General features: G+C 44.1%; 1 protein-coding gene and 1 non-coding gene across 2 annotated transcripts in view; one reads left to right on the plus strand and one right to left on the minus strand.

The window, feature by feature from the left end:
- The window catches only part of SPG11 (SPG11 vesicle trafficking associated, spatacsin), a 112,292-nt gene that overhangs the window by 74,951 nt on the left and 20,149 nt on the right, over positions 1-17,192 (plus strand). Inside the window, exons 28-32 of the mRNA XM_070423533.1 lie at positions 547-709; positions 2,487-2,701; positions 3,824-4,577; positions 15,944-16,083; positions 16,967-17,165. Coding sequence (XP_070279634.1) covers positions 547-709; positions 2,487-2,701; positions 3,824-4,577; positions 15,944-16,083; positions 16,967-17,165 — 1,471 coding nt within the window. The remainder of the gene's footprint in view (positions 1-546; positions 710-2,486; positions 2,702-3,823; positions 4,578-15,943; positions 16,084-16,966; positions 17,166-17,192) is intronic.
- Positions 15,058-15,164, minus strand: LOC139000061 (U6 spliceosomal RNA). The gene has a single exon (XR_011469516.1). It is a non-coding gene; the product is annotated as a U6 spliceosomal RNA (small nuclear RNA).

The following is a 17,192-nucleotide window of genomic DNA, read 5'->3' on the forward strand; positions in this document are numbered from 1 at the left end:
GGCCAACGCCCGCCATGTTCCATACACGCCCCCTGGTGGACAGCACACGTCATAGCGACCAGTTGTTCAGTTGTTCCGGTTGTTCTGCCATTCGGTCTATTTGCATATTGGCCTTTCATTATATAGGATAAGCTAACTATTAGAACCAGCTCAGCAGTGTTAAGCAAGTCTTCCTAAGAGGTGTTCTTTCATATGTGAATTGCCCAACTTCTGGATTTAAGGGCAGCCTGTATCCTCTGAAGAAGCTTTTAAGTGAAACATGTCTGCTTAATTTCACAGCAACTCACAGGGCTGTTAGTCAGTAAGGGGGCGTATTTGCATCAGTTCACTCCAAAGTAGTCCTGGGTCTCTTTCCCATCTTTGACTTTCACACACACAGTTCTCTACACTGAGATGCCCCACAAAGAGGCACACTGCTGCTTCCTGCCATCGAGAGGACCTGAAGAAGCATCTGCTTCGTGACAGATCATCACTTTGGATGGCACATTTGGAGGTTTTGAGTTGTCCCTGTGAAACCACTTTCCCTGACCATGTCTTTTTTTATAGCTTGAAACAGCAGCCATAAAGGTCCACGCTGCCATCCCTGTCCCATGGCTGAAGGAGCAAGTGTGTTTTCTTTTGAAGCTTATGCTGCAGCAGTGCAGGACCCAGTACGAGCTGGGAAAGCTTTTACAGCTGTTTGTTGGGATAGAGCATCTCTTCTCTGAGGGTAAGACAGTCCTTACAGTTAAGTTGCTGTTAAGAAGTTAGCTGTCTTAATCTTGAAAGTATTTTAGAAGGGCATTCTGGGAATTAAAATGCATATGACATATATATATAACATTACATTTAAAGTTCATAACAGGATATGAAGGAGCGGTTATGAAACTTCAATCATGGTTAAAACATTTAAAACAAAGCACAATAGGATATAACAGAAGTAATAGGACTATCTACTCATCCTAAGCAGTTGTCAAGTAGCCCCAGTTCCCCCTGGCTAGCCTCTGCATTACCCTGTCACTGTCATGCCTTTCTCTTACAAGTCAGCTTAGCATATCATCACTGCTCAGAGTCACAGGCTTGTTTCAGGAATGTCTAATTCGTTTTGAAGTTCTCAGACAAATTACGCTTATTTTTTGCAGGTGTTTCCAGAAATTGGTAGTCTCTAAGCCTGTTGATTAGTGAAAAAACCAGTATTGCCTTAACTTCTTTCTACTTGTGATAATTTCAAGTTTTTGTTGAATAATAATGTTATTCTTTTACACTAGATTCTGACGTTTTCACTACTTAGGGTTATTTTATCACATTTAAACTTACATATGTTCAGCTGGAGAGCTCAGAGTTGCACAGAACACAGAGAATGCTGGGCTCAGTGCCATTGTTGCTGGCTGTGGGGCTGATGACGGGGAGAAGAAAGGCCTGTTTCCTAAATGTAGGGCATAGAAGATGACTTTGTAGACAAAAGAATAGATCCTTTTAACATATTGGTGTTTTCATTGATCGGTAATAATTTTGTTTTCAGAAATGAATTTCCTGTTTTCTTGCTAGAGTTACTCTATCCTTAAAAAATTAAAAGGATTGTTTAGATTGTTAACATTACTATAATGCTTTTATTCATATAATTTAATTTATTTCTATTTTTATAGTGTGTGTGTGTGTGTGTGTGTGTGCGCGCGCGCACGCTTAGAGAAAAAAAAAAATTTTTTAATCTGTGTTTTATATGATGCCAGAAAAGAAACGCAGCATGCTCACACTGGTGTTTATTGTGCAGGATGTCTCACTGTCTCTGAATCAGACCACAGCCCAGCAGGTGACATTGGAGTAGGCTCCTATAGAATGCGTTTCATGCTCTTCCCCTATGGTAGGGCACACATAGGGTTCTCAGATTATTTGGGAGTGGGGGCAAACCCAGCCACATAAGTTGTTGGCAGAGGATCCTTAATGTGACTGCGGATAAGAATTTCCCAGGACATCAGGAAGAGCTCAGCTGGGTCTCACTGGGTTAAGTAGATAGATATCCAGAGGAGCAAGTGATGTCCATTCTGAAGACAGTGTGCTACTGGCCAGCTGCAGTTTCAGCTACTCTACAAGTCTGTGTCTTAATACCCATGACACCACATTGAATGAACAAGTGAACAATCATAAAAACAAATTTGTTCAAGGTAGGAGAAAAACCCAGAAAGAGATGGGACTGACCTGAATGAATGGCCAAATCTTCCCAAGATTGACTTGAGTTGCTACTGCATAGTAGACCACCAACCTCTGCTCTGCGTTTAAAGCCAGATGTGTGGATGAGTCCGTGTGCCAACCTCTAATAGGTCTTACTATAAAGGAGCTGCCTATGGCTTCCTCTGCTCATCAACCAAGCTAGAAAAAGAGGTGGTCTTTTTTCCTTTAACCACATTATTATTTTAAATATACATATTTCCCTTCCTGATATTTAATTAAAAATGCCATAGTGGCATTTTTTTTAATGAAGTGTTTATATCCTTTTCTCTTTGGTACAGGTCCAGATGTAAAGAAGCTGTGTATCCTTAGCCACATTTTGAAGGATACATCCATAGCCATTAATAATGTGATTATTACCAGCTATAGCCTTCAGAATTTTCAGCAGGAATGTAAATCTATTTTGGAAAAACTGGAGACAAATGGACAGTTTGCTTTGGCTAAGAGGGTAGCAGAATTAGCTGAGTTACCTGTGGACAACTTGGTTATTGAAGAGGTGAGGTAACATAAGTCTTTTAAGTTATTTAAAGTCTTGGCTTTTTGCCCTAGCCAGTTGCTCAATGGTTAGAGCATTGGCCTGTGGACTGAAGGTTCATGGGTTTGATTCCTGTCAAGAGTATGTACCTTGGTTGGAGGCTCGATCCCTGGCCCTGTTTGGGGCGCACACAGCAGGCAACCAGTTAATGTGTCTCTCATCGATGTTTCTCTCTCTCTGTCTCTCCCCCTCCCTTCTACTCTCTAAATCAATGGAAAAAATATTCTTGGGTGAGGATTAACAACAAAAAATCTTAGCTTTTTGAACCATCATTAAACCAAAAATCAAATGAGATATGCAATTTATAGGAGATGAGGCTTTTTCACTTCTGATACACATTAGTTTCAGAAATGGATGAGCCTAGAATTCCCATTTTTGAATATTGTATGCTTTATTATTGTTTTTATTGATTTTAGAGAGATAGGAAGGGAGAGGGAGAGAGAGAAACATCGATCAGTTGCCTCCCGTATGCACCCTGACTGGGGATTGAACCCACAAGCTGAATATGTGCCCTGACTGAGAATTGAACCAGCAACCCTTTGGGGCATGGGATGACGCTCAACCAACAGCTATACCGGCCAGGGTGAAGAATGTATGCTTTATTTTATTTTTTTTTTAACTATTTCATCAATGACTTCTTCTTTTTTTTTTTTTTTTTTAAACCTATTGTTATTGATTTCAGAGAGGAAGGGAGAGGGAGAGAGCAATAGAAACATCAATGATGAGAGAGAACCACTGATCGGTTGCCTCCTGCACACCCCCAACTGGGGATTAAGCCTGATACCTGGACATGTGCCCTGACCAGAAATTGAACCATGACCTCCTGGTTCATAGGTCGATGCTCAACCACTGAGCCACACTGGCTGGGCAAGAATGTATACTTTAAATATAAGGTTAGCTTAGGTGGCTTCTCCTTGAACCCCATTCAGTTGGATAAATTTAAAATTGTTTTCCATACCTTAACTTTCCAGATAAAATACCCAGGAACATCTGTAGCCATGCCTCATATTCTTTGACTTGGGTTTAAAAAGTATGGTGTAATTAGGGAACAGTAGCATTTATGATACTTTTTAAATTTCACAGGTAACACAGGAAATGCAGAACTTAAAACACATTGACCAGTGGTCCCTGAAACAAACAAGAATTGACTTCTGGAAAAAATGCCATGAGAATTTTAAGAAAAATTCCATTTCAAGCAAAGCAGCTTCTTCCTTTTTCACAGCCCAGGCCCTTGTGGCGCGTGAGTACCCTACTGAGGAGGGACAGAGCAGCACTGAGGAGTGCCATCTGCTGCTCACCCTGGCAGGGCATTGGCTTGCTCAGGAGGACCTGGTCCCTGTGGAGGAGCTGGAGGAGCTGGAGAAGCAGATCTGGCTCTGCCGTATCACCCAGCACACCCTCAGAGGAAACCAGGAGGAAAGAGAGCCCACATTTTCTCAGCAGATCTCAGCTAGTGGTGAACTTTCCTTTGACAGCTTAGCCAGTGAGTTTTCATTCTCCAAGTTGGCTGCCCTGAACACATCAAAATATTTAGCACTTAATGGCCTTCCATCCAAAGAGACTTGTGAGAACAGACTAGATTGGAAGGAGCAGGAGTCACTAATCTTTTTGATTGGGCGCCTATTGGATGATGGCTGTGTGCATGAAGCCAGTCGAGTATGCCGGTACTTCCACTTCTATAACCAAGATGTTGCCTTGGTACTGCACTGCAGAGCACTGGCTTCAGGGGAAGCTAGTGTGGATGACCTACAGCCAGAGATCCATGCTCTCCTACAAAGTGCTGAGCTGCTGGAGGAAGAAAAAGAACCTCGCATTCCTCTAAGGAAAGTCTCAAGCAGTAAGTAAAGGAGATCAAACTGCCCTCAGTCCTAACCAGTGTGTTGGCACTCTTTCCAGAAAGCAAAGGGTCTCTTTTGAGATAACATTTACACTGTTAAACAACTCTTTTCTAGGTAATCCATAGGCTAGTTAATTAACTAGTTGATGAAGTAGAAACACTTATGTCTTTTAACTAGCTGTGTATCAAAATTAGAGGGACTCCATCTGACTTGTAATTAGTTCATTGAACTTTATTCTATACAATAATCATGTTTCCAGTTGTACATTGATAGTGTATAGAAATATGGTTAACTTTTATGTTAACCTTATATCCTGCAACCTTGCTAAACTTGCTTGCTTTAGGGGTTTACTTGGATTCCTTGGGATTTTCTAAGAGATAATCATGTCATGAAATAGAGACCATTTTATTTCTTCCTTTCCAATCTGTATGCCTTTTGTTTCTTTTTCTTGCTTTATTTTACTGGCTAGGACTTCCAGTATGTTGGATAGAAGTGGTGAGAGTGAATATTCTTGCCTTGCTACTGATCTAGGGAAAAAGCATTCAGTCTTTCATTATTAAGTACTAGAGGCCCGGTGCACAAAAATTTGTGCACTCGGGGGGGAAGGGGGGGTCCCTCAGCCCGGCCTGTGCCCTCTCGCAGTCTGGGACCCCTCGGGAGATAACGACCTGCTGGCTTAGGCCTGCTCCCGGGTGGCAGAGGGCAGGCCCAATCCCTAAGTGCAGCCCCTGGTCGGGCTCAGAGCAGGGCTGATTGGGGAGTTGGGGCGCCGCCCCGTCATGCACAGGGCAGGGCGGATTGGGAGGTTGCGATGCCACCCTCAGTCACGCTCAGGGTAGGGCTGATTGGGGGGTTGGGGCACCGCCCCCTGTCACACTCAAGGCAGGGTCGATGGGGAGGTTGTGGTGCCACCCCCTGTCACGCACAGGGCAGGGCCAATCAGGAGGATGGGGCGCTGCCCCCTGTCACTCACAGAGCAGGGCCAATCAGGGGGTTGGGACACTGCCCCCCCCTCGCCCCCCCATCACGCACAGAGCAGGGCCCATCAGGGGGTTGGGGAGCTCCTCCCTGTCACGCACAGAGTAGGGCCAATAGGGGAGTTGGGGCACCACCCCCTGTCACACACAGAGCAGGGCGGATCAGGGGGTTTGGGCACCACCACTGTCACACTCAGGGCAGGGCCAGTGGGGAGGTTATGGCTCTACCCCGTCACACACAGAGCAGGGCCCGTGGAGGGGGGGGGAGGGGGTTTGGGCACCACCCCCTGTCACACACAGAGCAGGGCCCATCAGGGGATTGGGGCTCCACCCCCTGTCACACACAGAGCCGCAGGGCGATCAGGGGGTTTGGGCGCTGCCCCCTGTCACGCTGATCTGGTGCCAGGAGGCCTCACTGCTCCGCTGATCCCGGTGCTGGGAGGCATATTACCCTTTTACTATATAGGATAGAGGCCTGGGGGCCGGCTGGTTTGCCCTGAAGGGTGTCCTGGATCAGGGTGGGGGTCCCCACTGGGGTGCCTGGCCAGCCTGGATGAGGGGCTGAGGGCTATTTGCATCTGGTCACACACCCTTCAGGGTGGGGGTCCCCACTGGGGTGCCTGGCCAGTCTGGGTGAGGGGCTGAGGGCTGCTTTCAGGCTGGCGGGAAGCTCCCAACCACTCCTTTTTTTCTTTTTTTTTTTTCTTCTGGGCAGCTTTAGCTCTGGCTCTAGCTCTGAGGCTTCCACTGCTGGTTTGTTTGCCGTTCTATAATCGAAACAATGTATAACTTCAGCTCTGAGATCCCAGCCGGCTATATTTGTTAGAATGTTTCAAACTGCCAGCTCAGAGGCCTGCAAGTGAGGCGAGGAACGTTGCAGTCTGCAGTCACTGAAGCAAGGAAGCCTCCCTGCTCGCTTCAGTGCATGGCTGCCGGCCGCCATCTTGGCTGACAGTTAATTTGCATAAGGAAACGCTGATTAGCCAATCAGAAGGGTAGCGGTCGTACGCCAATTACCATGTTTCTCTTTTATTAGTGTAGATGATAGTAGCTGTAGATGTTTTGAAGATGTGCTTTGTTATGTTGAATATGTTTCCTTCTAATCCTAGTTTGCTGAGAGTTTTGAATCAGTGTTGAATTTTGTCATGTTTGTTCTGCATCCATTGATATGATCACATGTTTTCTTCTTTAGACTATTAATATGGTGGATTACATTAATTGATTTTTTTCATATTGAACTAGCTGTGCATTCCCAGGATAAACCCCAATTGATCAGGTGCATTATTCTTTTTGATATATATTAATGGAATCAGTTTGCTATTTGGGAATTTTTGTATTTATGTTTATGAGCAATATTAATCTGTACCTTTTCTTACTGTTTCATTTCTGTATCAGGGCAATGCTAGTTTCATGAGTTGGAAAGTTCTTCCAACTCTTCTATTTTTTGGAAAACATTGTGTAGAATTGGTGTTATTTCTTCTTTAAATGTTCAATAGAATTTACCAGTAAAACAGTCTGTACCTTAAAATTTCCGTTTTGAAAGATTTTTAATTATAAACATTTTTTTAAAATTTAGTCTTCCATTTTAGTTATTGTAACTTTATATTTTTGCATAGTCTTTTAAATTGTTTGCTTTAGGGATTACATTATACATTTTTAACGTTCCAGTCTACTTAAAGTCAGTATTTTTTATTAGATATATTGGGGCAACATTAGTTAATAGGATCATATAGGTGTCAAGTGTACATTTCTATGATATATCATCTGTATATTGTATTGTGTACCCACAATCCAAAGTCAAATCATCTTCCTTCACCATATATTTGGCTAAAGTTGGTATTTTACCACTTCAGCTGGAATGCAGAAACTTTACCACATGTAGATCACTTTATTTCTCTCCCTTTATATCCTAATTGTATATCTACATACATTGGAAACTCATGAAACAATTCTATAAATTTTGCTTTCAACCAAAAAGTATATTTTAAAAACTCAAGGAGAAAATAATTTATTATATTTACTAAGATATTTACTACCATATATATATATATATATTTGATTTTTTTACAGAGAGGAAGGGAGAGGGATAGAGAGTTAGAAACATCGATGAGAGAGAAACATCGATCAGCTGCCTCCTACACAACTCCTACTAGGGATATGCCCGCAACCAAGGTACATGCCCTTGACCGGAATCAAACCTGGGACCTTTCAGTCCACAGGCCGACGCTCTATCCATTGAGCCAAACCGGTTAGGGCGATATTTACTACTTTCGTTGTTCTTCCCTCGTTCCTGATGTTTCAAGTTTCCTTCTGATTTCTTTTTTCTTCTGTTTAAAGGAGTTCTCTTAGTAATTCTTTTAGAGTTGTCTGTTAGTGACAGATTCTCTTCGATTTTCTTCATTAGTTTTTCTTCATATAAGAACTGGAGGCCCGGTGCATGAAATTTGTGCACTCTGGGGGAGTGGGTCCCTCAGCCTGGCCTGTGCCCTCTCACAGTCCGGGAGCCCTTGGAGGATGTCTGACTGACGGCTTAGGCCCGCTCACCAGGAGCGGGCCTAAGCCGTCAGTCAGACATCCTTAGCACTGCCACAGAGGCGGAAGAGGCTCCTGCCACCACTGCTGCGCTCACCAGCCGTGAGCCCGGCTTCTGGCTGAGCAGCGCTCCCCCTGTGGGAGCCCACTGACCACCAGGGGGCAACTCCTGCATTGAGCATCTGCCCCATGGTGATCAGTGCGTGTCATAGCGACCGTTCTGCTGTTTGGTCAATTTTCATATTACTCTTTTATTATATAGGAGGATGTCTCTATTTCACTTTCATTTCTGATGGATGGTTTTTTGCTGGATATAGAAAATTCATTGCCCTAACCCCATGATCGGCAAACTGCGGCTCACAAGCCACATGCGGCTCTTTGGCCCCTTGAGTGTGGCTCTTCCACAAAATACCACGTGCGGGCACACACGTAAAGTGTGATTGAAACTTCATGGCCCATGCATAGAAATCGGTATTTTGTGGAAGAGCCACACTCAAGGGGCCAAAGAGTTGCATGTGGCTCATGAGCCACAGTTTGCCGACCACTGCCCTAACTGGTTTGGCTCAGTGGATAGAGCGTCGGCCTGCGGACTCAAGGGTCCCAGGTTTGATTCTGGTCAAGGGCATGTACCTCGGTTGTGGGCACATACCCAGTAGGGAGTGTGCAGGAGGCACTGATAGATGTTTCTCTCTCATCGATGTTTCTAACTATCCCTCTCCCTTCCTCTCTGTAAAAAATCAATAAGATATATATATATTTTTAAATTCATTATTTTTTTCAGCACCTAATAATGTTTTACCAGTTCCTTCCCCCCCTCCACCCCAATCCTCATCTGAGGACATTTTTCCATTGATCTTTAGAGAGAGTGGAAGCAAGGTGGAGAGACAGAATGAGAGAAATATCAACGTGAGAGAGACACATCAATTGGTTGCCTCCCACATGTGCCCCAACCAGGGCTGGGTATCTAGCTTGTAACCAAGGTACATGCCGTTGACTAGAATCAAACCCAGGACCCTTTAGTCTGTGAGCCAGTGCTCTATCCACTGAGCCAAACCAGCTAGGGCTGTACCACTTCCTTTTTTTTCTAAATCCTTATTATTGAGAGTATTACAGATGTCCCTCTTTTTTTCCCCTCTCCACCCAGTTCCTGCCCCACCCCAGGCCTTTGCCACCCCATTGTCTGTTCATAGGTAATGCATAGATACACATAAGATCTTTGTTCAATCTCTTCCCACACCCTACCCCCTTTCCCTCTGAGAATTGTCAGTCTGTTCCTTTTCCATGCCTGATTCTATTTTATTCACCAATTTATTCTGTTCAATCGATTTCTTATTTGTTTATTTTGAATTTTTAGATTCAATTGTTGATAGATATGTATTTCTTGCCATTTTATTGTTCATGTTTTTTATATATATATTTTACTGATTTTTTATGGAGAGGAAGGGAGAGGGATAGTTAGAAACATCGATGAGAGAGAATCATCAATCTGCTGCCTTGTGCACACTCCCTACTGGGTATGTGCCCACAACCAAGGTACATGCCCTTGACCAGAATTGAACCTGGGACCCTTGAGTCCGCAGGCCAACACTCTATCCACTGAGCCAAACCGGTTAGGGCTATTGTTCATATTTTTTATCTTTTTCTTCTTCTTCCTCTTCTTAAAGAATACCCTTCAACTTTTCATGTAATACTGGCTTGGTGGAGATAAACTCCTTTAGCTTTTTCTTTCTATGAATCTCTTTATCTGACCTTCAATTCTAAATGATAGCTTTGCTGGGTAGAGTATCTTGGTTGTAGGTCCTTGCTATTCATCACTTTAAATATTTCTTGCCACTTCCTTCTGGCCTGTATAGTTTCTGTTGAGAAATTAACTGACAAGGGCGCTCTCTTTCTCTTGCTGCTTTTAGAATTCTGTCTTTGTCTTTAGCCCTTGGCATTTTAATTATGATGTGTCTTGGTGTGGTCCTCTTTGGGTTCCTCTAGTTTGGGCCTCTCTGAGTTTCCTGGACTTGTAAGTCTATTTTTTTCACCAGGTAGGGGAAGTTTTCTGTCATTATTTCTTCAAATAGGTTTTCAATATCTTGCTCTCTCTCTCTTCTGGCACCCCCATAATGCGAATGTTGCTATGCTTGAAGTTGTCCCAGAGGCTCCTTACACTCTCTTCATATTTTTGGATTCTTTTCTTTTTTTTTTCTCTTCTGATTGGGTGTTTTTTGCTTCCTCATATTTCATATTGTTGATTTGAATCCTCTACTCTACTGTTGAATCCCTGTAAATTATTCTTTGTTTCAATTAGTGTATGCTTAATTTCTGAATGGTCCTTTTCCATGTCTTTGGAATTCTCACTAAGATCCTTGAAAGTCTAAGTTCCTTGAAGATCCTTGAGTAACCTTATAACCATGGTTTTGAACTCTGTATCCAGTAGTTTGCTTTCTTCCATTACTTTCATTTGTGTTATGTTTCTTTGTCTCTGCATTTTGGCTGCTTCCCTGTGTTTGTTTGGGTAGAGCTGCTATGTCTCCTGGAATTGGTAGAGTGGCCTTGTGTAGTAGGTGTCCTGTAGTGCCCAGGGTCTCAGTCTCTCCAGGCACCTGAGCTGGGCCCTCTAGATGTACTTCTGTGGGCTGTGTGCAGTCTTGTAATTGAGCTTTGATTGCTGTTGGCATCACTGGGAGGAATTTACTTCCAGGACAATTGGCTGTGAGGACCAGCTGTGGCTTCAGTGGGAGAGCTGCTATGCAGGAAACACCCTTATGGAGCAGGACTTCCTTCAGTAGGGCTTTGGTACTCACTGAGTCTGCCCCTTGGTTGTGTTGCTTGTGAATATATAGAGTTGTAATCTGTTATGTCTGAAGCTGTCCACTGGGTACACTGGCTCGAGGGCCTTCAGGGAGGTGCAAAGTTAGTCACTTCCGAGGGCCACCCAGCAGGAGCTACAGAGAGATCTGCAGATGGCTGCTGTTTGTATTGGGCTAAGAAGTGCCCAGGTGAGGCCCAGCTGTGAAGCAAGGTAGGCTGGTACTAGTGCCAGGTCTTGGGCCTTTTATTGATAGATTTGGGGCACCCTCACACCAGCTGCAGCTTGTTTGAGAGATTTAGCAAAGTCTGAAGTCTGAGCCAGGACAGGCAATTTATGTGGAAAAGCTGCTGCAAACAGCTTGGGTGGGGTTGCAAATTGAATGGGGCGGGGTCTCAGAGAATCACCATAGTAGAGCAAACAGTGTTCTCCAGGTTGATGGCGACTCAGATATGGTTGCCAGTCAGCCTTGGGACAGGGGAGGTCTCAGCATAGGAACAATGACCCCTGCGAGCATCTCCATCTGGTAGAAGGCCGCCCCCAAGTTCCTGTCCTGATGCCAGACAATCCAGTTCCTCCTCCTATGTGTCTGGGTTCCCCAGTGACTCAGGGCCCTAGATCTCAGAGGAAGTGAGTCTGAGTAAATTTGTGCCTGGCCCTTTAAGAGGGACACCTGGGTCTCCAGCAGCCTCCGTGTCCTGCAGCCAAAATCCTCACTGGTTTTTACAGCCTGAAGTTACGGGGATTTCTCTTCCTAGTTCTGGGACCCTGGGCTGGGGGTCTGGTGTAGGGCTGGGACCCCTTGCTCCTCTTGGTGGCCTCAGCAGGGACAATCTCCCTCTGGATTAAAAAAATGGCCCATATGGGTGCCAAATCAGCCTATTCCACCTCTCCACCCTTCGTACCAGTCTAGTTGTAGGGCTTCTTTAAAAAAAAAAAATCTCTCTTTTCTTTTTTTAAAATATATTTTATTGATTTTTTTACAGAGTGAAAGGGAGAGGGATAGAGAGTTAGAAACATCTATGAGAGAGAAACATCCATCAGCTGCCTCCTGCATGCCCCCTACTGGGGATGTGCCCGCAACCCAGGTACATGCCCTTAACTGGTATCGAACCTGGGACCCTTCAATCTGCAGGCTGTTGCTCCATCCACTGAGCCAAACTGGTTAGGGCAGGACTTCTGTTTTTTTCCCTCTAGTGGTAGGACTTCCATTCAGCCAGCTTTCAGGCAATTCTGAATGATAGTTGTTCTGTATTTTAGTTGTAATTTTGATGTGGTTGTGGGAGGCAGCGAGTACCAGCGTTTACCTATACTACCATCTTTTGTACCACTTCCTTTTGACTTCCATGGTATCTGATGAATAATGTGCAGTGATTTGAATTATTTTTTTCCCATATAAATAATGCATTTTTCTCTGGTTGCTTTCAAGATGTTTTTCTGTCTTTGGTATTCAGCAGTTAGATTATCATGTGGCTGGGCATGTATTTCTTAGTATTTATCTGATTTGGGGTTCACTAAGCTTCTTGAACATGTAGTTTTGTGAGTTCCACCAAATTTAGGTTGTTTTAAGACATTATCTTTTCAAATACTTTTTTCGCACCATGCTCTTACTCCTATCCTTTTGGGACATGAATCTTAGAACTTTTATTAGTGTCTCACAAGTCCCTGAGGCTTTGTTCAGTTTTTCTTTTTTCTCTCTCTATTGTTCAGATTGGATAATTTCTGTTCATCTGTCTTCAGTTTCACTGACTGTTTTCTCTAGCATTTAAAAAATGTTTTTATTGACTTCAGAGAGAGGATGGGAGAGGGATAGAAACATCAATGATGAGAGAGAATCATCTATCGGCTGCCTCCCACACTACTGGGGATCGAACCATGACCTGGTTCATGGGTCAACACCCAACCACTGAGCAACACCAGCAAGCCAGACTTCTCTGGCATTTTTATTCTGCTATTAAGTGTTTTCATTTCTGTGATTTTTAAATTTCAGTTATTGTTCAGTGTTAAATTTCCATTTTATTCTTTACACCTTCTATTTATTTGCTGAGACTTTGTTTTTCTGTTTATCATAGAGCAGTCATAATTGCTTGTTGGGACATTTGTATAGTGGCTGCTTTAATCTTTTTGTTTTTGAATTGATTTCAGATAGGAAGGGAGAGAGAAAGAGAGAGAGAGAGAGAGAGAGAGAGAGAGAGAGAGAGAGAGAGAGAAAGAGAGAAACATCAATGATGAAAGAGAATCATTGATCGACTGCCTCCTGCATACACCGCACTGGTGATCAAGCCCACAACCCAGGCATGTGCCCTGACTGGGAATCGAACCATGACCTCCTGGTTCTTAGGTTGATGCTCAACCACTGAGCCACACCAGCCGGGCTAGTTGCTTTAATCTTAATCAGACAATTTCAACATTTGTGTCATTTTAGTACTCTGTCATCTGTTGTCTTTTCTCACATGAGTTGAGATTTTCCTGTATATTTGTATGTTGAGTAATTTTGTGTTGCATTTAAACATTTTGAATAGTATGATATGAGACTCTGAGTCTTAATTTAAATCCTATGAAGAATTTTGATATTTTTTTAGCAGGCATTTGACCTGGTTAGGTTTAGGCTACAGGTTCCGACCCACTTTCTGTGGGCCAACCCAGTGCACTTTTCAAATTCTTTGTGATACTATTCAGATCCATCCATGTGTGTACGATCCTCAGGTCAATCTATGACAGCCGTGGGCAAACTACGGCCCGCGGGCCGGATCCGGCCCGTTTGAAATGAATAAAACTAAAAAAAAAAAAGACCGTACCCTTTTATGTAATGATGTTTACTTTGAATTTATATTAGTTCACACAAACACTCCATCCATGCTTTTGTTCCGGCCCTCCGGTCCAGTTTAAGAACCCATTGTGGCCCTCAAGTCAAAAAGTTTGCCCACCCCTGGTCTATGACCTGGGCAGTGGTTTATCTGTTAATTCAGTTTTATAAACACCTTCATGTTGCTTTCCTGAATCTCTCTCCCAAGTGCTTTCTGGTTTTCTGAGCCTTCCCTTTTCAGTCCTCTGGCCAAAAGCTGGAATTTAGTTACCCCATTCTGCCATGCACTTCCCTGAATTTGACTACATCCAGGGCCACCTTAGGGGGGCGGGGGGGGGGGGGCGGCTAATGCAAAAAGGAACAGGATCACTCCACCCTCTTGAGACCAGAGCTCCTCTGATCCTCAAAGGTTCCTTTCTGAGTTTTGGTTCTTGCCACCTGCTGCGTCAGCCTCTGTCACCAAGGCCAAAGGGTTGCTTAGGAGCTGAGATGAGAGAGAATGAGCATTAGGAGTTCCTGTTCCTACTCCTTGCGCCCATACTAGAGGGCTTTTCCTGGGGAGCACACTCTCTCTGTGAGCCTTAATGCTCAGTTCTGGGTTTTAGGTGGCACTGCCTTCAGGCTGGCGGTTACTAGACGGGAAGAAAGTGGTAATTCTGGTTATCTGCATCCCACCGGCTACTGTTTCCATTTCAGAGTCCTTGTATGGTGCTGCATGCAGTGTCCAGGTTTTATGTTGAGTTCAGTGGGAGAGAAGGGTGGAGTGATCTCCTTACCTAGAACTGGAACCCCCGAAGAAGGATTTTAAATAGGGGAATAACATGGTCTGAGTTGCTTTTTACTTTGGTCTTTAAAGTGTATTTTTAAAAATATACTTTTATTGATTTCAGAGAGGAAGTGAGAGGAAGAGAGAGCTAGAAACATCAATGATGACAGAGAATCATTGATTGGCTACCTCTTGCACGCCCCCTTCTGAGGATCGAGCCCACAACCTGGGCATGTGCCTTTGACTAGAATCGAACCTGGGACCTTTCAGTCTGCAGGCTGACTCTCTGTCTACTGAGCCAGAGTGGCTAGGGCTACAGTGTATTTTTTTTAATGGATAATGTCTTAAATGCAAAAGTATTACATGTGTAGTGTAGCAAATAACACAATACATAAATGCATAAAGTGAAATCATTTACCCATTCAACACCACCCCCACCAAATTCCCTAAAATAAGTATTTACTTGCTTGGCATGCATTGTTTTCTACTTGTGGGCTTGTGTGTGCCAGTGCGCATGCACACACACACACACACACACTATTTCTTTCTTACAAAAATAAAATTACATTGTTCTACATTTTTTTTCAGTTCACAGATTGATCTCATTCTTTTTTTCTTTTTTTTTTTTCATGGCATCCTTGTGCAGGGGCCATGCTAATCTTCTCTGTGTTGTTCCAATTTTAGTATATGTGCTGCCAAAGTGAGGACGGCCTCATTCTTTTTAATGGCCGCAGAGTATTCTATGCAGATATACTACTATTTAACAATGCTTTATTGATACAGATTTAAATTTTCAATTTTGTTTTTGCGATTAGAAATAGTGTTATATAAATAATCTACTTTTTTACCTAATAGAAACACTTGATCAAAATAAGAAAGCTTTCTTCTATTTCAGACTAAGAGCATTTATTTGTTGTTTGTTTTTAATCAGGAGTGGATTTTAATTTTACTATTCCCTTAAGGTATCTATCCAGATGATCCTTTTTTTGTATGATTTGCATTTTAAGAAAGACCCTGATGAGTATGTGGAAGATTGACCTGGGGACAAGGGGAGGCTGGCAGCAGGGACCAGTGACAGCCTCATAGATGCCGGGTGCTGAAGGCTGGAACTAAGGTGGCGATGGAGAGGTGTTTTGGAGATACAGTCAGCTAGACCTGGTGACTTATTTGATAAGGGAAATTAGGAGGAGAGGGTGTGGAGGAGAGTCTATCAGTCAAGTTTGGTGACCATCTCTAGAGTGCTCGTTAGGTGGCTTTGAGTCTTTTGTAGCCTATGAGGCCTGTGAGGTATTTCAGCCTGGAATTCCTCGGAAGAAGGCAATGAAAGAAGTTCAAGTGGACCCAGACCCAGGGGGACTGATGGGGGTACAGTGCAGTAAGTTGTGGGCAGAGAGGCAGAGCCATAGTGGGCTGAGGAGAGGCCTTAACTTACCAGCTTAGTCACCACCACCGCCTACCCACCACCTTCCATCTGTATTTGCTTCTAGCTTCAAGTTTGGAGAGTCAGTCATTTGTGATGCTGCCCCCCAGTGATGAAATGGTGACTAATCTGGAAACTCTGACACACAAATGCCTCCATGGGAAGAACTACTGCCGACGGGTCCTCTGTCTGTATGAACTTTCCAAGGTAGTGCCAAAGGGGGAAAGGGGGGGGGAGGGGGGCTCCACAGGAACCTCCCTCTGAGAGGGAGGGAAGCGTGAAGCTCGAGGGAGATTTTGCACATTGCCAAGTCAGCCCATTAGGTGATGATCGTGACCTGGGAGTAGAGCTCTTGTCAGGATATAAACCATTTCTTGGAAATAATGGGGAGGATGCCCACCCAAGTGCCATGGTGACTTGAGTCCTGGCTACCGCTTAGCCAACCAGAAATTAGAGCCAGACATTTCACTTCTTTAAACCCTAGTTCTTGATCTATAAGTGACTTGACCACGAGAGTCCCTTCTGACCCTAATATCTTAGGTCTTGCTTCAGGAGCTTTCCTTGTCAGGGGGAGCCCAAAATAAGTTTAGAATAAAATAAAATGGAATATGATGACCCTAAAGACAGGAGTGGTGCAGCCAGGAACTGTTTGTGGCTTTGTGCTGACTGAAGGAGAAAAACAGTAGATGCTAAGTGCAGTGGGACGAGCACGGGAGACAGAGTGGAGCAGTAATGCCATTCGCCTTGGGTAAGGTTCAGAGGCTTCCTTGGAAATTGAGGCTTATGTAGCTGTTGTGGGAACAACACGGAAGGGGCTCTTGCCTTTTATTCAACTTTCTCACATTGTATAACATCTGAAAAACTCAGGGTTCAATACAAGATAAGTTACCTGATGCTTTTTGAAGACAAGACTCTCTTCCTTGGATCCAGCTCATTGGTGAAGTGGTGGAAAGAACTGGAATACAGTGCTTGCTTCTTTTAAGGTTCCTGCTCATGGCAAGCAATGCAGCCTGTCCACATCAGAATTCAGAAGGGGCTAGCTTTTTCCTGGCTCCTAACAGTAGCTTTGACTGACTTGTCTTCTTTTCAGGAGTTGGGCTGTTCCTACACAGATGTTGCTGCTCAGGATGGTGAGGCCATACTCCGAGCAATCTTGGCCTCTCCGCAGTCTGACCGATGCAAGCGAGCCCAAGCCTTCATCAGCACTCAGGGCCTGGAGCCAGACAGGGTGGCTGACCTTGTGGCCGAAGAGGTGACCCGGGAGCTACTGTCCCCATCAGAGGGAGCAGGTACCCTCCCTTCAGGCTTCCTCAGCT

This window comes from Myotis yumanensis, unplaced genomic scaffold (genome assembly GCF_028538775.1).
Source record: "Myotis yumanensis isolate MYYU_CA2020_CCGP unplaced genomic scaffold, mMyoYum1.0.hap1 SCAF_1, whole genome shotgun sequence".
Taxonomy (NCBI): domain Eukaryota; kingdom Metazoa; phylum Chordata; class Mammalia; order Chiroptera; family Vespertilionidae; genus Myotis; species Myotis yumanensis.